The sequence below is a fragment of the Dermacentor andersoni genome, chromosome 3 (genome assembly GCF_023375885.2).
Source record: "Dermacentor andersoni chromosome 3, qqDerAnde1_hic_scaffold, whole genome shotgun sequence".
Taxonomy (NCBI): Eukaryota; Metazoa; Arthropoda; class Arachnida; order Ixodida; family Ixodidae; genus Dermacentor; species Dermacentor andersoni.
The window spans coordinates 146,165,942-146,189,410 of NC_092816.1; the positions used below are offsets into that span (position 1 = coordinate 146,165,942).

General features: G+C 49.4%; 1 protein-coding gene across 10 annotated transcripts in view; it reads right to left on the reverse strand.

The window, feature by feature from the left end:
* Positions 1 to 440: 440 nt before the first annotated feature.
* Positions 441 to 23,469, reverse strand: part of LOC126525087 (cholesterol transporter ABCA5-like) — a 201,818-nt gene continuing 178,789 nt past the window's right edge. For 9 of the 10 annotated variants that reach the window (XM_072287327.1, XM_055067517.2, XM_072287325.1 and 6 more), the window contains 12 exons: positions 20,770 to 20,883; positions 17,367 to 17,559; positions 15,635 to 15,777; positions 14,076 to 14,348; positions 11,548 to 11,832; positions 11,033 to 11,170; positions 9,100 to 9,402; positions 6,016 to 6,222; positions 5,013 to 5,185; positions 3,562 to 4,091; positions 3,002 to 3,057; positions 441 to 687 (listed from right to left, as the gene is read on the reverse strand). In XM_072287327.1, coding sequence (XP_072143428.1) covers positions 619 to 687; positions 3,002 to 3,057; positions 3,562 to 4,091; positions 5,013 to 5,185; positions 6,016 to 6,222; positions 9,100 to 9,402; positions 11,033 to 11,170; positions 11,548 to 11,832; positions 14,076 to 14,348; positions 15,635 to 15,777; positions 17,367 to 17,559; positions 20,770 to 20,883 — 2,484 coding nt within the window. In that variant the 3' untranslated portion in view covers positions 441 to 618. Of the gene's footprint in view, positions 688 to 3,001; positions 3,058 to 3,561; positions 4,092 to 5,012; positions 5,186 to 6,015; positions 6,223 to 7,932; positions 8,286 to 9,099; positions 9,403 to 11,032; positions 11,171 to 11,547; positions 11,833 to 14,075; positions 14,349 to 15,634; positions 15,778 to 17,366; positions 17,560 to 20,769; positions 20,884 to 23,469 lie in introns of those variants that run through there. The other variant, XM_072287332.1, reaches the window with a different exon arrangement.

The window sequence follows — 23,469 nt, forward strand, 5'->3', positions numbered from 1 at the left end:
TCTTGCGGCTTACGAATGCCGCTTGCAAACCTTTCAGGGGAGAGATGAGAGGTAGGACTTCCAAGAGAGGTGCGCTAACCTGCAAGCCGTTCAGGCGATTCAAGCGTACTTGCAGGACACTCGTGGTGGGAAGGTACCTGGTTTCTACCGGCAAATTGAAGTGTTCGAAGCAGCGTCGCCCGTTACAACTTGTCTCGTGAAAGTTTTAGCTAGTTACGCGCAATTGTTTACTGAAAATTTCATTACTGTTAGCGTTAACGAGTAAACAAGGCAACCGTTAAATTACAGGACTAATAGAAGACGCAATTGATTACGAGTAATTAATTACCCGTAATCCGTTACGCGCAAGTCTGCAGCGTACGTACCCAGTTGCCATGTGCGCCCACCACGCTCGGGTCGCGCGTTCTGTTCGCCGAAGGAGTGACGGCGCAGGCGTGTGGTGGGATGTGGCGTGGCAATGACATGCGCATGATTTATTCTTTGCGAATGCAGCGATGAGGCATCCCAACTCGGAGCACAAGAGGCAGCGTCAAAGTGAAAACGATGGAACATAAGTAGAAGAGGAGGAGGGGGGAGGGGCGCACACACAAAGGAAACACACACACACACTCTCTCTTTTCAGGCATGAATCTGGACGTCTTCGTCTTCTTGCGCTAGCTCCTGCTCTTTGGCGAATCCCAGGAACACCTGCGCGACACGAAATATCCATCAGGCAAGCGATGCCATCCCTGCTGCATGCAGCGAATCCCAATGAGGCTGCTGGGGGACGCAAGGCAGCTACGACGACGCGTGCGGTTTCGCCATATTTGGACACTAAAGATGTATATGTGGTTAAGTTGTATTTACAAAGAAAGGGACTACACTTTTGCAATAGCAAAATGGCCTCTTCGTGTGGAAGGAGCCTTGACAAGCCATAATAGGTGCAAAGAAACGAACTTAGTAACTCTTGGCAAGTTCTTTAGCGGTAAAGAACTATACGTTGCATTTAAAGAAGGAACTAAATAAACCTCCTTGGCCAAGGTTTGCCCGAATACAACCAAAAAGACAGAAATTCGTGACGTCACACTGACCTAAGCGGCGCTGGGCTTTCGGCGCGCGATTTTCGGAAGTTCCGGTTTTCTTTTTCTGCGGGCCTTTTTCTTGTAAATGAATGAAATGATAGTTTTAAAAAAAATATTAAAGTCTAAACTGTGGCGTTTTAATACAGCGTCCCCTTCAAGGTGCGACAACGTGGCAGTCGGGGTCCGTTTGGCCAAACTAAAATGGTGTGCTCTCCGGCCGTTATTTTGCACATTGAAGGGCAAGCGCGCACTGGCTTTGCCTTAAGCTTTCCCCGCCATACAGATTTCCGCGAAACTCACATTCTTTTTGTCTGCTTCAAAGTATGTGCTGTTCAAAGTGTCGATTATTAGTGACATCACGCTGAGCTATTCAACCTCCCCAGTTAGTTCAGACATATGTAGTAGTATATATACAGCGACTGCCCGGTCGGGTTGTGGTTCCGGGAAGGAACGTAGTCGAGGTGGACGAGAAATTCTTGTTTGTGTGAAACTTCCTCCGGGCCTTGCAGATTAAGCAAACCTCGCTTAGACATTTCATCCTGCCATGCTTCCTACAAAACATCTCATTTCATGCAAAATCTTTAAGAGCAGCGCAGGCGCGGGCGTGATCTTTTTATAGTGTTCGGCGCGCTTCTAGCTGCGCTAAGTAGTTCTAGAGAAATGTTTGCGCCTAGTGATGGGCTCGTTGCCGCTCAAATTTTGATTCCACGTCGCCTTCGCAGAAGCGCCCTGTTGCACAAACGTGGGCTACCGCTACCGCCTGCCGGCAACTATGAGTCCGAGGGCACGAACAAACAAATATATATCAAGTTATTTATCGAGCCACGCAGACAAAAAGAAGCGAACATTTGTTTTTTTGTTTTTTGCGGAGTTTCAGCGAAATAATGCATCGGTATGGCCTAATGTTCTTTTTATTTGTGAAGTTGTTGTTATAGTGAATAAAAAATGAAAAACAAAATGCAGGCATTGTATGTACGAACACATATGCGAATACCGGGAGGTTCGCGGTGGCGAAAATGACCGCTCCTTCGCTGGCTTCGCGCAAAAGCCCTGCTTGGTGCTTTAGCCCCAAAAGTACTACGTCCATTAATCGTTTGCCATGGGAGACGCCGTGTGACACTTGTGTTGCGCGATACCAACGGTGCACGACGCGTGGCTACTGACTCAATGAAAGCACGTGTTCGCCGCTTTAAGTGGAAGCTTTAGCTCGGCACCAACTCCCACGCTGTCTACTCAAATACATGTAAAACGCAAAAACGTTTTTCTGAGATAACCCCTGTGCCAATTTTAACGAAATTTATTGCATTGGAGAGAGAAAGTTAAATTCTAGTGACTGTTGGAAGCGGAATTTCGATTTAAGGCCTGAATTATTTGTTGCAAGAATTTTCAAATATTCGAAAGTTTGAAAAAAAAATGGGAGCACCAAGTTTACAAATAGCTCTGCATCAAGAACAGATGTCGCAGTTCTGTAAACGGCATCCGTAAGATCATTCAAAGCGGACAAATTCGGTATGTGAATTTATATCTTACTTGAATTTGTTACGTTGTGTGCAAGGCTTCTGCAAAAGCTGTATTTCCAAATTACTGAATTGTTAAAAAAACTCATGCGCAACATATCAATTGTGTCCGCTTCAGATGTACTATCACATGTAATTCACAGAATTGTGATATCGTTTTTCCTTGCTTAGTTAGAGAGTTTTAAACTTGATAGTATCGTTTTCTGAAAATTTTAGATTTTTGCCAATTTTTAATAAAAAAAATTATGATATAATGAAAAATCCGAAACCAACAGTCAGTAGATTTTAAGTTTTTCTTTTAAATGCAACCTTTACGTGTATTTAGGTAGGAGCACCCGAGCTTCCTCTTAACGAAGCCTCGCTGCGGATGTCCGTTCGGCAATCCATATGAATAGCTTAGGGCAGAACCCAGTGTTGGCTTACCTGTTCTAACGTCGTTTGGCTGAAGCTGAACTCTTCTATAGAAAACTTGGCTTTGGCTGAAACGACAAACAGACGTGGGCCATGGCCGTGTAAGCGATGTGCACTGCCTGTGCTTGTCACATTTTCGGCACGAAACTGCCGCTGTAACGGGCGAATTTCGCTTTGCATTTAGACTGAGAAGGTGCACAGGCTTGTGGCTATACGGTTAAAGTTGACGAGCGGACGAATTTCTGTCCGTTCGCGAAATTTATGACGAAAGAGACGAGAGAGAGAGGTGACATACCATCCTCGGTAAAAGCACGTCTCTAAGCATTCCGACAGAAAACAACGTTTTAACGTTGCGCGCATTGCCCAGGTGCTTCGAATTTGTGATTGATTTAAGGCAGGCATTAGCTGGGCACCTTCCCGATTTCATTTCTACCGAATATTCCGTTCTGCAGCATCGATAACGTACGACAATAGTTCGACCCCAGGTCCGTCGCAAAATTAAGAGTCGTAGATATAGGTTACGTGCAGGCCGTGCGCACATATATATATAAATTGACGCCGCCGCCGCCTACCTTCGTCCATGGCGACGAACACGTTGGCCAGCGACGTGACGCCGGCCTGCGGGATGTCGTAGGTGAGCCGGTCCTGGAAGCCCTCGCGCAGCGTGGCCGACGGGAAGACCCGCTTGACGTGGCCCTTGAGGTCGCTCAGGTTCTTCTCCCAGGCGCCCTCCTGGCGCTGCATCTTGATGTCGAGCGTGTAGCCGGCGCCGTAGCGGTTCTTCAGGTGCTGCGTGGAGCCGAGGCAGCGCAGGGCGCCGCGCACCATGATGCCCACCTTGGTGCACAGCGCGTCCGCCTCCTCCATCGAGTGCGTGGTGAGCAGGGCGCCCCGCTCGCCGCCCTGCGGGAACGTCGAGCAGATGGTGTCCCAGAGGAAGCGCTTCGACTGCGGGTCCATGCCCGTCGAGGGCTCGTCCAGCAGCACGATGCGCGGCTTGCCCAGCATGCTGATGGCGTAGCTCAGCTTGCGCTTCGTGCCGCCAGACAGCTGCTTGGCGCGCTTGTCGGCGTGCTCGCGGATGTTCAGCTTGTCCATCAGCCTGCGCGCGGTCGGAGGGAGGGCGCGCTGGTCAGCCCGCGCGCTTCCGTGTGGCGGAGCGTCGTTTGGTTTGTTTTTTTTTTTTTTTTTTTTCGCCCGAAAGGATGCACGGCGCCCCTGACTGACAGAAGAGTGTGCGACTTTTTGTTTTTTGCTGGTGAGATAGTCCGGCAGTAGTTTTTCAAGAGCAATAAAAACCGCGATTATATGAAGATGATGCAACACGAACTAAAAACAATAAAGAAGGCTACACATTAATTAAGAATAAGATCTGACCACGTAGAGTTACTAATCATGCACCGGTCTCATGGAATTCTCTTATTTCGGCGTTCTTAGGAACGCGACCGCCGTAACCGGGTTCGAACTCGCCACCAGTGGTTCTTTTCGAAACAAGAAGGCGCGTACAGGCAGTATGCGTACTTGTAGATAGCAAAGGGGGAAAAATTGCAGTCATGGTGCAGACGTGAAAGACTGCAGACCGCCGCTAACGGTTCTTCGCTTTTCACCAGTTCTGGCAACAGTCGCGATGAGAAGTAACCATTGGAAAGATTGACGCCACATCTTTTAACATTGCCTGCCGAGAAAATAGGCGCTATATATATAGTTGAGTTATTCTATTTATAATTTTGCCCGTACAGAATGTGACAACACATAACGTGCCGTCACGCCCTGCAGCTTGCCAGCACAAGCCTTGTACAGCGATATATACAAATCCTAGAAGCAGGGCTATAAGCGACCTAGTGTACGACCCCCTTTCAAGAACGGCTGCTCTTCGGCGCATTTCGCTCCATCCATTGACAGATTCATACGCTTCATCCGGGCTTTCTTTATCGTTAAGTGCCAGCCAGACCCCAACACCGACCTAAAGCTAGTTGCATCATTGCCGCACCAGAGGGGCTCGAGCACTTTCGTGCGGGCTCACCAGTCGGTGACGGAATCGATCTCGTTGTAGCGTATGCCCCTGAGCGACGCGAAAAGCTGCAGGTGCTCGCGTATGGTCAGGTTGTTCCAGAGGGCGTCGTGCTGCGGGCAGTAGCCGAGCATCTTGAAGGCCCGGCACAGGTTGGAGGTGATCTCGAAGCCTCCCACGGCGACCTGCGCGCGAAGCCGCAGCACGCTGTAAAAGAGGCGAGGAGGGCCGGCCTTTCGCGAAGTGTTTTCGCGGCTCATTCTAAACTGCCACGGCCAGGTTATATATACTCTGAGGCGGCCGTTAGACGCAGCAGTGCGGTTGCGACTGCTGCAGTGCTGTTGGCGAGGAGTGCAAGGGGATCAGAGGGGGCCGATTTCTTGTTAGTGACAACCGTGTGAAGGCGGCAGACGACGAAGCCAGAGAAAGCACGGCAAAAGCTAATTGCAATGTTTAGCTGAAGTGTAGAAATCACAAGGAAGAGGGAAATGAAAGTAGATTGAAAGACTCGCAAGGTTGGAGCTAGCCGAACCCGCACCTTCAATATTACCCGTGTGATGCCTTACCAGTTAAAATAACGCCGGTGGCCATCCCTTCGTACACTTTCTTGAGTATTTGCGTACGTGTGCAAGATTGGTCATTGGGGTTCTTTGGCCGCGAGAGGCGCTGGCTAACACTCCAGTCAAAAGAGACAAAGTGGCAATTTCGACAATATGGCGGCACTTTAATGTCCCGGATAGCAACTCCCGTCCTATAGTGGGTCTGGGTCCGCGCGACTCGATACGCGCTCTGCCCGCGTAGCCGAGTCGACACGCTTTTGTCAAACTCGTGCGAACACCGAGATGTCTAGCGTGTGCCAGGAGTGGCGGGAAGTTGCGCTCTTGCTCGGTTCTTGCTTTTTTTCTTCCACGAGGTGCGATCGCTGCGCGTAACTTTTTCGTGCAGGGCGTGCGAAGTAAATCAAACACAAGCGTGTAGGCATGGACGGGAAAACCGGGCGAGTGGCGGCGATTACCCTTCCGCTGGATGGGCTCTCCTCGCCCACGATGACCTTCATGGTCGAGGTCTTGCCGGCGCCGTTGGGTCCCAGCAGGCCGAAGATGTCGCCCTTGTCGATGGCCATCGACAGGTTGCGGATGGCGATCTTCACGTGGTTGCGCGGCCGGCACCGGGCCCCTTCCTCGTACACCTTGCGCAGCTCGTGAACGTACACCACGGGAGGCTGCGCGTACAACGATGCCGCGCGTACAACAATCGCCAAGTGTCTGCCAAACAGAGCCCAAGGTCAAGTTACCTTGAGTCACCTTGTAAATATTTGATTGCCGCCCTGCCATACATACTCTGTACCGTTACACTCCCGCTCGCGCTGAATCTACGCACGCTCCGATGTTAGGCAGCCACGCCGATTTCAAAGGGCCTCCTCACCAGGCCTGGCCATTTTTAGCCGACAAGCGCAGAGCATGCAGTGCGCGATAACGACCGTGTCTGCAAAGTATTACGTCGCTACGCGCCGCGGAAAGATCTGAAATTTCAAACCGAACGCCGTTTTCTCCTCGTCGCGGTCGCGACGCTCCAGGCCTGAGGATGACGCACACGTGCTAGCGCGCCTACGTAGACGTGTTCGCGCTGCGACGTCGCTCATGGTGACACGTGGCTTGAGAGTTTTGCAAGGCAACATGTGTTGTTTGTGGAATGTGCTGCTAGAATAGACGAATCAAAACTTAAGAGAAATTTAAGACAAACCAAATGTCTACGTGTTTTTGTTTTACTTCACACCGGAGCAAGAGAGATGTACTTCCGTTTCGCCTGCTTGTTCCAACTTTTTGCAGTCGCGCGCGCAGACACCAAAACTATGTCATTTTGTACCGCGTTCCAGCGCACGATCATGCTCTGTAGTCCGCTTGTGTCTGCCTCAGTATTCGTGCAGCACATACTTATACCGCTTGTCAGGTGTCCTCGTGCACAGCGCGCAAAATGGTGTGCTGCACGAAACGAGACAATCGCAACAGCTCGCACGGGACGCCGTCAGCGGAAGTGCGCCGTGCCGTAAAAAATTGAGGAAAAAGAAAAAAAAGAAGGCGTGATCCGGGACGTATGCGACACGCGTTTCTCGAGCTCCGGTATGGGAGAACGCAGGGAAGGAGTTTCGCTTGCGGAGGCTAGACGTGGCAAGTGGAGAGAGCGTCGATGTTTGCGGTGAAGCTCGCCTCCTGAAATCATGGGTTCGAGATAGTGAAATATTTCTATGTCGGCTATTAATGAGCCGATTTGAAAGTTTTTTTTTTTTTTTGCGGCAGAACGTTCCCCAGAGGACACGTAACAAATTCCAGCGTAGAATCGAAATTTGCTATGGGGCCTGGTGAGGGGCCCTTTAAGGGTTGCGAGTTAAAAAAAAAAAAGAAAAGCAAGGGGCGTTAAAATTTGTTTGCCCGTAATTTATGCGTAAAAGGTTTGGAGACAGATTCACAGTCACGGGACGGCGTTACTCTGCTCAAAAGTTACTCAAAAGAGGACCGCCTCATTCTCAGTTGCAGTCATTGTTGAATAGAAGCGCCGATTAGTTTCGCTTCATCTACAAGTGCCATGCCTTCAAGTGTCCGCGCAGAACGTCAGAGAGACGCGCCACTGTACAATCCGCTATGATCTACCTGACTCGTGAAGTTGCACACGTTTGTGATGGCTGTACAACGGGCGGATACTAGTACTTGACACCGTCGCTCGTTGAGTTGTCCCGCGTCCTACTTTTGCGCTGTTACTCTAGTCCAATGCAAAACCACGAACTAACCCAACCCGCCACACTTCCATGTTCAATCGCTTCTCGTCAAAGCTATATCTACGACGATCGGCTTCACGCACTTGAACCAATAGCAGAATATAGCGTACCTTGCGTGTCCTAGATTCAATTTCTTGTGCCTTAAAGAAAAATGTACCGGCGAGAGCGGATTCGTACTCGCAAAACTGTTTATACAGTTGGAAAAAAATGCTCGTGTCGAAGGTGTAGAAGAGGTCAAGCAAGCCTCGAGAATGCGGCGCGAATTATTGACCCGGTGTACACGCGCGCTTCTGGTGTGCCCTAATTATTTTTGTTTTTGAGCTGGATAAAGAAAGCTTATTACGAACTGACAATAATAATCAAACACGTGTCCTGCGAACTTCCCAAAAGGATCAATTAAAGGCTCTCACATTTCTGCGTACCTTTATCGGTTTTTGTTCGGGGGCCCCTGCGACCTCCGATGCGGGCTTTGGTTTTCGCAGAAACAGAGACAGCAGCCTTGAGTTATGGAGCTATAAGGAACACAACAATGACAATCCGTTGCGACGCGACCGCTGCTGTGCAAACTTACATTCGCCGCGCTGCGCTGCAATCACCTAGCGGAGTTTGCTCTCGAAGTGCTTTCTACGTACGTGAAATGCATTTGTACAGGGCAAAGTCATTCGGCTTGATCCTTCCTTTTTGAACTCGAAAGTAAGTAAAATTTCAAGAGCACGGTCATTATTGTGTGAGATGCGCGGCATTTACTTCGATGCGTGGTTTATGCGCTGGTTAACCTCCTGCTTACGGCTTCGCAGATTGCGCTGAAAGCAAGCTGTGATGTTCAGCAATCACGAATTAGCGGGGAAAACAGCATATCGACGAGACGTGGTGAAGTCGGACTTTAATTACTATTTATAGCTGGCAGGCATACAGAATACCACTGTTGAAATATTAATAGTACGAAAATGCGATACTGTTTCGCCCCATAAGTATCCGAATGTTAATGAGCCAGCCCAGCAGCCCGGTCCTCTACCTATTTGACCATGGACTGCCGAGTGAACGACTGACGGAAAGGAGATTAGGCGCGGACATAGATACGTAGATAGGATACATAAAGACATGGAGACATATCGCAAACTAGGGTAAGTTCCAAAGATTGCTAACTGCATTACGAACATTTTCAAGTTATGAAAGCAACGAAGCACCAAAAACGTTTCCACCACACCTCGTCGTCGCGTTGTTTTCCACCTCCCGAGGCGCGCGAACTAGCGGGCGGCACACTAATGCAGCGGAAAGCCAAGAGCCAAGCCAAAGCTGCGAAAAGAAGCTGTCCCGAGTGGCAACCTTGGGCATGAGGCTGATGTCCATCTGCGAGACCCGCTGCCGCTCGGCCTTGACGTCGGCGTCCTCCTTCTCGGGCAGGTCGCCGTTGGGCGTGATGTCGATGATGCGGCGCGTGATCCAGAAGGCGTCCGCCATGCGTCCGCCGGCCTTGCCGATGTCGGCCATGCGCAGCAGGAAGTAGTACACCAGCATGTGGATGACGCACGCCACGTACGTCACCAGGATGTTGCTGTCCCAGTCGAAGTACATCCACTTGTCCGCCTCGTAGCCGTTCGACAGCTTCGTCTCGATCACCACCGACGTCTGCGACGAGAGCTAGGCGTCACGCTGCGCGAACGCCTCCGCGGTATACCGCGACGTCTGGTGTGCCTCGAGGGAGCGTGTTAGGACCGCCGCTGTTCTCAATTTATATTGATAGCTTCCTTGAAGGTATTACTCCTTCCATTAAAACCGTTTGCAGATGACTGCCTAGTGTTTAGGGTAATCAAATCACGGAGAGGTACCGTAACTTTGCAGCGCGACTTGCGCTCAATATCGCTATGGCAGAAAAAGAAAATCTGCCTAAACGTCCGGAAACGCTGCTGCATAGCATTCACCAACCGCGTCCATAAATTAGAGATAAGTTACACCATTAACAATTCAATAATTAGCAACGAGTATAATCATATTAATTAAATAGCGTTACTCGAATTACTTTTGCTGCCTGTAAAGCGTGCACCGCCGCACAACAGAGCGGTGTGCGAAAAAGGCATCTTTACAAGTAGGAATACTTGTTGGGCTATTTGGTGCCGCATAGCTATTAGAAGAGGAGCGCAAATTAACAACACACGCGCGCACGAAGAAGACAGGCACTCGCCCTTCCTTTAAGCGTGTCGTTAACTGGCGCTTCTCTTCCAACAGCTATGCATATTTACAACTTACGGCGCTCGTTTCTGCAGTTCATAGAGCGGGCGTACACGTAATTGTCTGAGCGGCGTTGAACGAGTCTTTTCGACAAGTAATCATGTCCCACCGCCAATCTGATGGCAATCGATGCATTAATTGCGTTCATGGTGTCTAGTGAGATTGGTTTTATCGTCTTTTCCAGGCCAGATACTTACGGCTGCAGTGCCAGAAAAGAAATTCAGTGGAGAGTTAGCGGTAAATGTGAGAGAAAAGCGTGAGGGTTACGTCGCACCTTGTTGAGGTCCCGGATCCACGATTTAAACGACATTCAAGAAAGAGTTCACTCGACACGCGCCCTGCCTCTGCGAGAAGCGAAGTGCAACTGACGGCGGTCCGGAGCAATCCATTGGAGTATATACAGGGTGTCTCTGCTAAACGTGACCGATGTTTTAAAAACCACAGAGTGTGCTAGGGAAGTTAAAACCAACTCGGCGGTGTTGCGAATCGCGCGGCCTGGTCTGTGGTATTTCATTAGTTTTGCAAGGTGAAGCTTAGGTAGCTCTTTACTTAAGTTTTTTAAATATTGGCTTCACCAATAGAGCGCCAATACGAAAGTTGTAGCTCACATTTAAAAATGGCCGACTGAAGTGTTTGCAACTAAGTATCATTGACGGATATTTTTTTGTACTGGCTTTTAAAGAAAGCCCGCGAAATACAAGAAACAAGCGCGTGATAGCGTCACTGTGACCAAGCGTAACCCAATCAGCGCAAGTGGGGAAATGTAACCTGGAGCCTAAAAAATTGTATACTTTTAATGGCAATGGCGATGTGGACAAACGAGGGGCTGAAAGAAGCATATAGTAGGCAATAATATAGTTCACGGAAAACATTATGCATCGCGGGAGGGAATACGCAGCAACGACAGCGAAAGCGGTAAAGATGGTCGCCGTTGCCGAGACGAGGGGAGCGAGATCTGCTCGTTCGACAGAAAGGGCACGCGTCCTCGCTACTGTTGCTGGACCGGCAGCAGTTCCGAGGTTGTACGCACCTTGGTGATGTAGTAGAGGCCACCGTTAGGAATGTAAAAGGGCACGAGCAGGCAGAGGGTGTAGTGCAACGCCGTGGCGCTTCGGGACGAGCCCATCATGTCCAGGATGGTCACCGGCACGGCTGGGAACATGGAGCACTGAGCAAGAAAGCAGAGTGATTTGTTTGGGCTCTGCACTTTCAAAGTCCTCAGCAAGAGCCCATGGTACCCCAAAATATTGCTTTAAGATTTCGTTATTGCCTATTAAAAAAAATGGGGGGTTTTGAGCCAAAACCACAACGTCACTATGAGGCACCCAGTAGTGGGGGACTCCAGTTTAGTTTTGTCCCCCTGGGGGTTCTAGAACGTGCATCTAAATCTAAGTACACGAGCGATGAAAAAAAAAAATTTGTTCTTACGGAACCCATATTTTGTTTTTCTAACACACAGAAGCGAACGAAGGAGAGATGACTAGGCTCCGTCGACGGTACAGAATCTACCGGCGCCCTTCCGCCGCCAAACGGCGCCGCCCTCACCAGCAGCGCGAGGAAGGGCAGCACCCCCTTGGCCGTCTCGTGCTTGTTGAAGAGGTGCGTGAGCACGTAGCACACGACGAGCGACGCCGGCACGTAGAGCAGGAACAGCGACACGATGGCCAGCAGGGCCACGGGCTCCGTCAGGAAGGGCACCTGCAGCGCCACCAGGGCCAGCACCGTCAGCAGCACGGACAGCAGGTACAGCGCCGCGTGGCTCAGCAGCACCGTGGACCAGTAGCCGCAGAAGAGCAGGCCGGACACGCGCAGCTGGTTCTTCACCTTGTTCTGCGGCGCGCGCACGAGAAGAGAATGCCGGGCCGCGAGTCTTTCTTTGTTCTTTTTTTTTGTGACTGCTCCAAGAAGAGCAGAAATTCTTTTCTAGACAAGCTTTCACGAAGATAGTGAAGCCTGCTAAGTCATTTTCTTTTTCTGAGAAACCCGTACAAATTTATTGTTGCAGCTTCTCGCTACACTCGGGTGGACGACACAAAAGTGACGAGCGCCATGTGTGTGCGTGTGCCCGTTCCTATCTGGGTTCCGCCTTCTAGCGCCGACTTTCCTGCGGCAATCTTTTTTTCCCCTTTTCAGTGAAACTTCTTCCACCTTGCGAAATTTCCGCACAACTGATTCTGCCATGTGCAGTATAATGTTTGTCCTAAATTCTTTTTCCGCACGAACCGGACGGGCAAAGAAGCTTTCTATTGAACAACGCGGAGAAAAAAAAAATATCTTGCTGCTGTAACGAAAAGAAGGCGTAAAAATTCAGGTGAATGAATATCACCGAGAAACAGGCAGTCATTTGTGCCCAGGCGCCACCACGTGGTGACGCTTATGTTGGTAACTAAAATCGATGTTACGAAGTTTTGAGATCATTAAATAACCACAGCTCTTCGAGCGCAGGGTCGCTTTCGGTAAAACGAACATTCCTCGCAGTCGGTGTCGTGCTCATTTTGTCTGTACTGCGTACAGGGCCCCGGTGCTTCTCGGGTAGTATACGCACCGTTCTTGAACCTTTTGACAGAGGCACAACTGCCACGCCAGAATGAAGCCATCGAATGAAAGAAAAAAAAAAAAAGGCCGAGGGAACAGAGAGTCCCCTTACGCCGTAATTACACAGTATATTACGATACCATACCGGTACGAGCACGTAGCCGAGCGCTGAACACGCTTTAGCCGGCCAGACGCAAGCCGTCATGGAGAATGCATCGCGCTATAGTCTCATACGTGTTCAGCGGCCGTAGAAGCACACTTACGCGTTTTTTTTTTATTTCTTACTTTTGGCTCACGTTTTGTCATTGGCTCAGTAGTGCAGCATATAACCTTTCCAAAAAAATTTACTACAGGGAACCCTGCCGCCACAGTGTCTATAGAAGCTGCAAGTAAGACGCTGCCGTAAGCATGGTAATTATACGAAAAACATAGATTTGCCTACTAAAGGTTGTTCTTTTGGCTTCAAACGACCTTGTGGCTTTGCACACTGATCATATTAAACAATATATTGCGTTGGAAATGCAACAATTCGCGACTATTGCTCATGTGTCGGCGGAGACAAGCGTCCTCGCTGCTTTTAGAGAACTTTTAGCGCTTGGAAATTTATAAAGTGTAATAAATAACGTCGTAAGACTGTTTGGAGCCGTAAGCAGTAAGATTAGGCAAATAAATATGTACTAACCATGATATTTATGGTGGCGGAACAATCGCAGCGTCAGAGTTCCATCTAGTATATTTTTTAACTGTAGGATGTATGGTTTTTGTAGGCTGAGGTCACAATAATGCCGAATAGTACTAGACGTGCGAGCACGCGTATATACTTCTGTGGACTTCCAGCAAACTGCTTAAATTCACGAACTTACGCAATGGCAGCAGAGATGCGACTGGCACACGCACTATAGCCATAAACGAAAAAGGTTGTTAACCGAGGGGCCCGACTTTCATTAATCATATCATAAGAAGCCAAGAAACGCCAACACCAAGGACTATAGCCACAGCCGACACCAAGGACTATAGCCACTGACACCAAGGTACTATAGTCATTGTGTGTGAAACTAGCCCCGTTAAACGCGCTAATGTCTCAGACCCATCTGATGGGCAACCTGCCTTCGCGTTCCAGAGCACTACACAGAGCTTAAATGCAACGGCAGGCCTGCGACGTGGCTACGAGTCGGTAACTGTTGAAATTATCAACCCTCCATAGGATGTAACTTCGTTTGAAAAACAGCAATCATCCTGTTGTCTGCGGGAAGTTTTCGTATCCTACGCAGCGTGTCAGGTACTGTCCTGTGAGAAGCTCGGTGTGCGTTCATGGCGTTCGTGTTGTTTGTTCACGTTGTAACATGAACACTGTTGCTGTCGTGCCCAGCGGTATTAGCAGGACCCGTGCCGAAAAGCAAATAAATGAATAAATGTCAGGAAAGCACTAGGCATGCCGCGTTGGACAAAGGAAGCGACCAAACCGACAGCCGCACCCCAAAGAGGAGAGACAGCGTTCTCGCCAGAGGCCGCGTGCAGCAGTGACGAAGTGGCCGTACCTGCCGGTCCTCGACCACCTCGACGGCGATGAGCGAGGGCATGTAGGCGAGCACGACGCTCATCATCATGGTCCAGGTGTAGAGCTGCGCGTCGAACACCTTGTCGACCCCGCGCTGGGGCCACGGGTACGAGGAGACCCTGAGCCGGCGCTCGTCGAGCACCGACTCGTTCTTCTCCAGGGCGGCGTAGAGCGCGTTGTACGTTAGCGACTGGAGGATGGGCAGCGTGTGCACGTGCGAGTCGTTGATCAGCAGCGTCAGCGGGTTGGTGTACTGCAACGGGGACGACAACTCGGCATTACGGGCAGCACACGAAAGGGCGGCGATCCTCCATCCACGCGTGTCTGTATGCTTTACACTGGGGGGTAAGCGGCGTATCCGTGAAAAAAAAAAAAAAGATCGCGGGCCTTCTGATAAAAGTTCTTCCTGAACGAAACGTTTATGTGCGAGATGCAGAAGCATCGCCGGCAGTTATATTTCAGTAGACAGAGAGTCTGACGAGTTCGCGGTTGATTCGCGAGGGAGTCGGGTGCTGCGACACCTTCCGTTGAAATGAAAGCTGTCCTCGCGTACGTGTTGTCAGGACGTAGCAAGGCGCCGTAAAGTATTAGGCAGTGCACCGCCTGAGAACGTGATCCTCGATGTGATCAACCACGCGACTGGCCTGCGTGTCCAGTGCAGTTGCGCGAAAAATGTACGTGGAATCTGTGTGCTGCGGTGCGAAGCCTGTCGTCCGGGCCGAGGCCCCTTCACCGAAAACTGCACTGACGAATGTGGAGGGCGACTTTACGCTTTCGTTATACGGTGAGTAATGGATTGAGCCTACTTGTTAAATCACCGGTGCAGCTACTGCACAAACACAGTTGGCCTCGTCAGTCACACTCGACGGCCTCGATTCAAAATAACGTAAAAAGAAAGGGCAGCTGCGCTCAGATTCTAAAGCTTTACGGACACCAGGGACATACACGAGCCTGAGAGTCCGTCACAGATAAGCTGGGGGTAGATGTGTGTCGGCCGGTCGGTGAACTTGTGATTTTACCCGTTGCAATGATACGCTTAACTCGTATAGTAGCTACAAAGCGATAACCTTCGGTTACACGGAGCATACGGAAAACGGCGCATAACCTTAGTTTCAAACTAAAAAAAAAAAAAAAACTTGCCCACTGTAAGCACGTAGTCCATTGGTGCTAGACTTCGCTTATGTATTTTTTTTTCTCTGGCTCGTCTCCATTTCTCTGGAGGCTGGCCTATCCTACGTTCTCCACCATGCCGTAATATGCGAAGTGAAACGTTTATTCTTGGCGTACGAATAAGTGTACGCTTAAGTAAGGCGAAAGGCGAATTACCTGACGTACACACAAGTCGCCACATCGCAACAGAGTGAACGTAGTCTGACGAGATACAAGTATAATATCCAATTCGTTGCGCGGCGGTCATTTTAGGAATAACGTTCGACATGCATTACGTTATAGAAGCGCTTGGTCATGTGACTGTCGCTCGATGTCCGCGGCACGCTATGTGCAAGACTGAACGCCTTCGATAGTATGCGGAGCACGCACTTTGTAGTCCCCGCCAAGGTTCTCGGGCACCGAGGCGTAGTAGGTGTTGGGGGTGACGTTGTCGAGCGTGACGCTGTTGTTTCTCCAAGAGATGTTCATGTTCTGCTTGCGCATGGCCTCCTCGTACAGTCGAACCTGCTCGCCTGCACGGGTGAGAATGGGAGAGAGGCAAAACATGGAAGTGTGGGAAGTTATAGGCGAGTTGATTGTGATTCACCCGTAAACAGCGCGAAGGAGCTGGGCAGGCAGAAAGGCGGCACAATTAAGACAGCTAGCGTCAGCTGTCAACACCTTTTATTTGCACATCGGAAATGGATCTTCGCGTAATGCCCTTCGAGCTGTCATAAATTGAGGATTTAAAGCACGTGTAAAACACTGCATGGATGTTTAATGCACTATGTGAAGCGAAGTGTCGTGAAACGGTTAATCAAATGCTATAAAACTAAATGCGATGCGTGCACTTATCTTTATTGTCATCCTGCGCAACGTGTGTTTATGCACCGCACAGGTCGCAACTTTAGTACCATGCAAGGTTTGCGTTAATGCGCTACACCGTTCACAAGCTATATATATGCCGAAATGCAAACAGCGGTTCGTGCGAATCCATGCTGCCAGACGTCGAAGCAGCCATGCCACGAGGACAAAGGCGTTGTTGGACGTGGAGTGCATGCAGATAGAAGTACGACGCGAAGGACAGTATGCTAAAGTCGACTATTATTCGCAAGGCATTCAGCTTTTCGAACACTCATCGCAGCCAAGAAAGAAGCAGGTTACATTGGTCGTTCCAAACAAGATGGCGGTTAAGAAGCCTATCTGGAAACGCGGCAGCAAGTTCACCTGCGTGGAAGAAAAGGTAGTCACGCAGTTCTTGCGCCCTTGAGCTTGCCGTCGAGCTTCCAGGCAGGCTTCTTAACTGCCATTTTTGCTTGAAACTGTAAGGTAACCTGCGTGTTTCTTGACTGCGATGATGTCTTCGCAAATCTGAGAGCTTTGTCGACTTTGTCAGAGTTGGTAAGAGACCTTATATAGGACGGCCGCTGTTCGCTTCGCCATCTAACCATCTGCAGGGAATATTGGAACACACTCTACAAAGGTTGTAGTGCTCAACGCGAACGAGGTCGTGGGCGGCCTGCCCCAGGGCAACAATAAGCACAGGTTAGGCTTACAGGTCCCCTCTGCTTTCAATACAGTATCGCAGGTGTTCAGGTCAAGGATAGGTAATGTACGAAATGCTGGAAGTAGGCTTTATTCAGACTATTGGGTTGCGCCACACAAGATGGCCGCCCACGACAGCATATAGCGGAGGGGTGCCTTGCAAACAGCGAGTATGCAAGTAGGTGACAAAGCTAGCAGCACCAGCCCGTGCGCTCCTGCTTAATTTCCAATTTTAGGGCGTCGTCCGCCATGTCGTGTGGGTCAAAAAAATAAACAAATTGCGTGGTTTTAGGTGCCAAAAACCAAGATATGATTGTGAGGCACTCTGGATTAACTTTGACCGCCTGGGGTTCTTTAAAGCGCACCACGTGCACAGCAAACGTGCGTTTTTTTGCATATCGCCCTCATCGAAATCCGGCCGTTCGTGCTTAGCCATGCAACGCTAAAAGCCACCGCGGCGCGGGTGCGAGTACAAAACACTTTATGCGCAGCGAAGAGCACGAATCGCTGAACAATTCGCCGAATCTGCCCTACAGAGCGCAGGACGCGGAGAGAGAGGGCACGCGAGCAGCCTCACTCTGTCTGGGTGCCGCACTGTAGGCCTCGATGACCCTGGCTTCTGGGTAGAAGTCGGGCGTGAACAGCCCCAGCCGGTTGACGGGCACCTCGCTCTTGCTGAGGAAGCAGTAGCTGAGCAACACCATGATCACGGGCAGCACCACCAGCGGTACCACGTGCATCGGGGCGCGCACGAAGAGCAGCAGCCGGGCCTGCGCACGCGCAGCGTCGCCGTGTATGCTAATAAGCACGGAACATGGAGTCCAGGCGCGCCCGCACATCGGTGGGCCTCGACATTCGAGTGCTACACCACGCATTCCACTGTTAGATGTCCAACTTTTGTGATGTTTGCTGTTGAGGAAATCGGTTGATAATTTTCCGGAGAAAGAAAGGCCGGGCTCTTAGTCTTTCTTTAATTTCTTGACGTCACGCAGTGCATGTGGTACACCTGCGTGACGGCACGGATTTCGAGTTATTTTCTCGTATTTAGACCAGTCTTTGTAGCAGGATATAACCTTTCGAAACCTACTAAGTTGACTTCCTAGTTTGTTGTCCGAAAGAAATTCAGTGCGTCTTTATCGGTATTTACACTTACACGTTTACGATGTTTATGTTTAGCTCTGCTGTATTGCACAGTAGGGTAAGAGGACGAAGAGTTGGTGTTTTTGTCGCTACTTCCGACCGTTGTTGTTCCACTCGGTTTTCGAATCCGGGCAGCTGCACAACGTCGCAAACGGTTTCCAGACTAAACGTGACGCACGGACGGGCCCGTAGGAGGACAGCCGGGGGCACCTTGACAATATCCACCTGCCACTGACTTTACGATACAAACCACTCTGCGTTCCAAGTCGAGGGTTCCCGATCTGGCGCCAGCAAACGCACATGCCACCCGCTGGAGCAGCGGGCGGGCGCGAATTTAGCGGAGACAGACATCGGGACCACGTGACGGCGGCCCTGTGTACCGCCGTATACACATGTATAGTTTCAGCGGCCGAAGTGCGCTGTCATTGATCTTGTGGCTGGTGCTGTTGGTTATGCCAAGATGGGCTAGTTAGTTGCTAGTATTGTGAAATATCTTACCAGTGTAATTGGACGGGACACGAGGATTGATATACGTATGAGCACTTTTACATACAAGCATATCATACGGAAACAACAGATCAACCCCTACACAGAGCATACGCACGACACATTGACGCATAAAGTGCTACCTGCACCAGAGACCTTTCAACCGACTTACATAGCCATGGTCTTTTAACCTACAAAGTAATAAAAGTAGATGCTTTTCTGCTCTGCGCAATTAATAAATCTCGAAAGTATGCTTGCATGTTTATAGCAGTATAACAGGCGATTCAACAGCCCACAATCCTGTTAATATGAAGCTTCAGTATAATGAATGCCTTTCGATTAGCGAGTAGCGACTCGAATGCCTTTCGTTTTTTCACGTTTTGATTGTGTTCGATAACTGGTCAATTAAATGTGTATCGAGCATGGCTGATTGATGCTGTCTTAAGTACAGTCAGTCAAATGGGTATCGTCTGCGAGTCAATTGGCGTTTCTTTTCTGGATTACATTCGATTAAATGTCAATCGAGTGAGTCAACTGACGCTTTGTTAACTTTAGTTAATTACGTTCTTAGCGAGTTTGAGTCGATTGGCGTTTTCTTAACTTTAGTCAATTAAATCTCAACCGAACGCACACATTAGAAACTGACGTTGAATTGATTTTCTGTAGACTGAAGAAGAACTCGACACGGCGTCAACTGAAACTCAACGCACATCTTGTAAGGGCGTAGTGGAAGGCTAGTGCTTAATTTGACGCGCCGTCTAACCTAGGTGTGCGAGGCTCGAAATGCAGTCACGGCGTGCGGGAAGTGAACCCTCGACCTCGCGCTTAGCAGTAAGACGCTACAGCGTACCTGCCAGTTCTCCCGAATTTTTCGTAAGGCTTATGAATTCGGGCTCGTTTTACTATTCTACGAATGTAGCGTTAATTTTCCCCCAAAATATACTCCATTCGCCAACACGTTCTAAAGCTCTTGAAAGATTCAGCGGTGCAAGATTGCGAAGCAGTGCGCGCAATAAAGAGATTATTGCGATGGTACCTGGACCACCCTCCCGTGGCAGAGCGAGGCGCCACGTATACCAGAGTGTGCTCGCTTGGAGAAAATTCATTCAGGAAGGTTCCTTAAGCAGGTGAAACGTGTTGCTTGCGAGTGGCTGCTGTTCTAGATTTTCTTTTTTTTTTTGCTGCTTGAGTGTCGCGTTTAAAGATAAACGGTCGTTAATATAAAGTACGTATGTATCCGGTAATTGGTGCGTGGTCAGGGCAAGCTTTAAGAAATGCCCCATGTCATCGCGTAGACGGGATTTTTTTTTTACATATATTAAGGTTCACAGGTTGGCAGGTACGGCTATAGCCACTTAGTTAGCTCGGCAGGTGGGACACAAGGACTATGTAGACGCACGACATTGCACGTGCTTGTCTCTGCGGAGTTTATATCTGCTCGCTGTGTCTCGTTCACTCTGGCCTGGCGATACGATTAAAAAATCCTGCACCATTGCATGTAAACGCGAGAACGCGCGCCTCGAACTGCTGTTCCTCAGCGGCATTTATGAGGGACGACACAGGAGCAACGAGTTTTTTTTTGCGCATTGCGTGTGTGTGTTTTATTGCGATCAGCACTTCTTCGGGAACTTCACCCCACTTTGAGGTGTATTTGTATCTAACCTCTCGCTCACCGCAACCTGGGTCACTGCGGGTACGCGCCACCGGGTCTGTGCACGAATAGACAGACAATTTGGACGACTGGCTATGCACAACTAGCCATGTGCCACCAGGTGGCATGTGCCCATTCTTGGCCGAAACCCCAAGAATGGGCATGCGCCATACTCTCAAAAAGAAATAAATAAATAATATAAAACCATTTTGAAGCTCCTCCGGTGCTGGGTGGGATCGCACCGGCATCACATGGGTTCCTAAAGCGCCACGAACGCGTGCGCTCAGCGAGGGAACAAGCGATCGCAGGCAGCGACGCGCCACGCATCTCGGAGGCCACGCACGGACTTGGCGGCGGCGGCGGCGGTAGATGACTCGGCATGTACAGAGGGACGCGCGAGAGGGGGAGCGCGGCTGGAGTGCGCGCCTCATACGTGAGGAGTTTCGGCGGTGGCCATACGGTGTGTCATTACATCGCTTCAATGCTAATCGCATTAACATCGACATTCATCGTGAGATGGGTTCTACCGGAAATATTACGCAAAGTTTAAAATAATCCCTATACACAGACGCGAGCACGCTCTTTATCTGGTCGGAACATACTGTACCACGGCGTGGTCGACGAAATTTCGGTATGTTCACACAGATTGAGCGAAAAGTAGTCAAGCGTCCCAGCTGCCCCCGACGCCGGCGCGCGTACTCGCCTTGAAGAAGGCCATGAATGCCTGCAGCGCGTTGGGCTCCACCGTGCTGACGGGCATGGTCTCCTTGTTGGCCTTGAGCAGCTCCATTTCTTCGATCTCCTTCTGGTAGCTGGTCTGCACGCCGAATCGGAAGAAAAAGAAAACGATGTCAGCCGTTACTTATAACGTCACTTCCGTCGATTGCTACGTTCCACGCGTATTCGGAAGCTCGAAGCGCTTAAGACAACCCAGACAGCTGACATCACATTTCAAAAGCTGCCGGGCTCACGTGACAGTGTAAAACATGACGACGCGGGGATGCGGCGGCGCTGTTGGCAGTTTCGGTGTTAGGCAAGAAGGGCGTGAGAAAGCAAAACACTGACAAGAAGGTTACTGGAGTTGTCATCCTCGAATATATATCCTTCGTGAAAAGCCTGACATGCTCTGAACGAAAATATCCGAAATGGCTCGGCCCATGCACGAGAACACAGCTGCTTCCACGTTAACATTACACATACGAAGAAATTGTAAATTTGGCTCCACACTAAACAAGCAAGCGACTCAACATCTCGCAGTGCGATAACGACGGTGCCGATCGAAGCACCACAACGTGGCCCTCAATGGGAAAACTAGAAGAACAAAAAAAGATATGTGCAATATTTTAGCAAACTGCCGACCTTATACATGTTGGCCTGTTCCCGCATTCCTTCCATCGCGCATTGGCGTGTTCTCGATCCTAAGATGTCCACGCAGATATACGCGAATTATTTGCCCGCAATCTCTGCGCGCATACTTTCTCTACATGCTATTCATCCAATTGTTCGGGCCCGCTGTTCACAAACTTCACCCTGTTCCTGTGTACCTAACGGCGCCTTCGATAGATTGTTTCACAGCACTCTGGCAATGTGAGAGGTCGTGAAAACAGGCATTCTAACTTTATTGCGAGAGAAAGCGGACTATAATATAGCTATAACGGGACTTCATAATTGCCGCCGCAGAAAGATAATGTCCTGTGTAAAGATTACTCGCTGTCTCACGCGACTTTGTTATAGAGCAGGTACAGAGGCATAGCCACGAGGAGAGCACGCCATGCGTGCGTTCCCCTTCCTCCACCCCCTTCCTTCCCCCTAACCCCTCACCCCCTTCCCGAAAAAGGATTACCGCTGCAACTCCCAAGCGGGACTTGTAAGATGGCGTGTATATGCATTCTTTCCAGTCGCTCATCTTGCACATATTCTGACGTGACGGAACCTGTCTATAGTCGTATGATGGCGACGTTCTCTGTTTTCTTTTTTCTTTTTTTTTTGACAATCGTAAACCTCCGTAGTCATACGTAGCAATAAGGCGTTGTTATACATACCCTCATAGTACCCCATGTATACCTGCAGAGCGCATCGTGTCACATGTCACACAGACAGACGGACGGACAGATTTCCAATGGAAGTAGTCCTAGAATGCTCACGCATTAAAAAAAAAAAAAAAAAAAGATAGAGGCTACGCCACTGCGCACTTGCAACGTTCGCTGAATAATGGCTTCAGACCAGCGATATTTGTTGAATGTGCAACGTATTGTCCATTTAAAGTGATAAAACAAGAATACGGGAAGACGTGTTTTGATGCTTAAGCATGCTTTGGCGAGCTCCCCAGCCCTGTCCCGCGAAAAGTGTAATGCCTTGTATCTGCACAAAAAGAATGCGTAATTTAATCGTTGTGATAGTGTAAGTGTAGATTGTCGGTAACGTTTAAGCAACAAGGAACAATTGAAAGCAAAAAATAAATAAAAGATAAAAAGAGGATAACCATAGAGACACACAGGGCTCCTTAGAAAATGCACGAGGAAGCTTATAGTAGGCGTGGGCCAACTTGAAATTTGGAGGTGGGCCAACTTTTTGTTCGGCACGAAGCAGGAAAAGAGTGAGAGGACGAGGTTAGCGCATTCGGCACACTGAAAGTAGCAGCGAGCGTTTTTCGTTGCTTGGACACCTCGACACGCACAATGTGAACACACACACAGACGCATTTGAAGTGACATACGAGAGAGAAAAAAAAAAAGAGGACGCACGTAAAACGTTCACAGCACAGCATCGCAAAGCAGAGAAGCAGAGACAGGCCATGTTAGTACATCGCTTTAATTCGAGCGTAGTACAGCACGCACACAAGCACAGCACGATCGAAGCTCTGGAGGACATGAACAGGTGCGCATCTCTGGAAAGAAAGCGAGACCAAGATCATCACGGAGGTTTGATCGTTCTCGTGCGTATTACAACGGACGGCGTAATTAGTACGCTTGCTTTGGGTAATCTATGTAGGGACACCTGAACTTAGCGTACATATCTATAGCAGGTTTTCTATGTTAATGGATGCGGATATGTTAAAGATATCATGCGGCACACATAACAATTCTGTCGCATCAGGCGGAAAAGTTCAAGAGGCGGAGGCTACTTGCAAGATAAATTCTAAAGTAATTTGGCTAATGAGGTTTCACAAATTAACTGCAATAATTTCCTTTAGAGCACACACTTTCGAAATGCCCAACTGAAGCCTTGTAGTAACGAAGTAACATGCATTTAGCAGAAATTATGTGCATAGCAGCAGTCTCGAGAAATGCGTCCTAAAAATATGTGGCCATAAATGCATGTATGTTCCAAATAATAATCAGCAATGTGAAAAATAGAGTGCGGAATTGTCTGCTGAGGGGGTCATAGTTAGCTGGGAAATGTT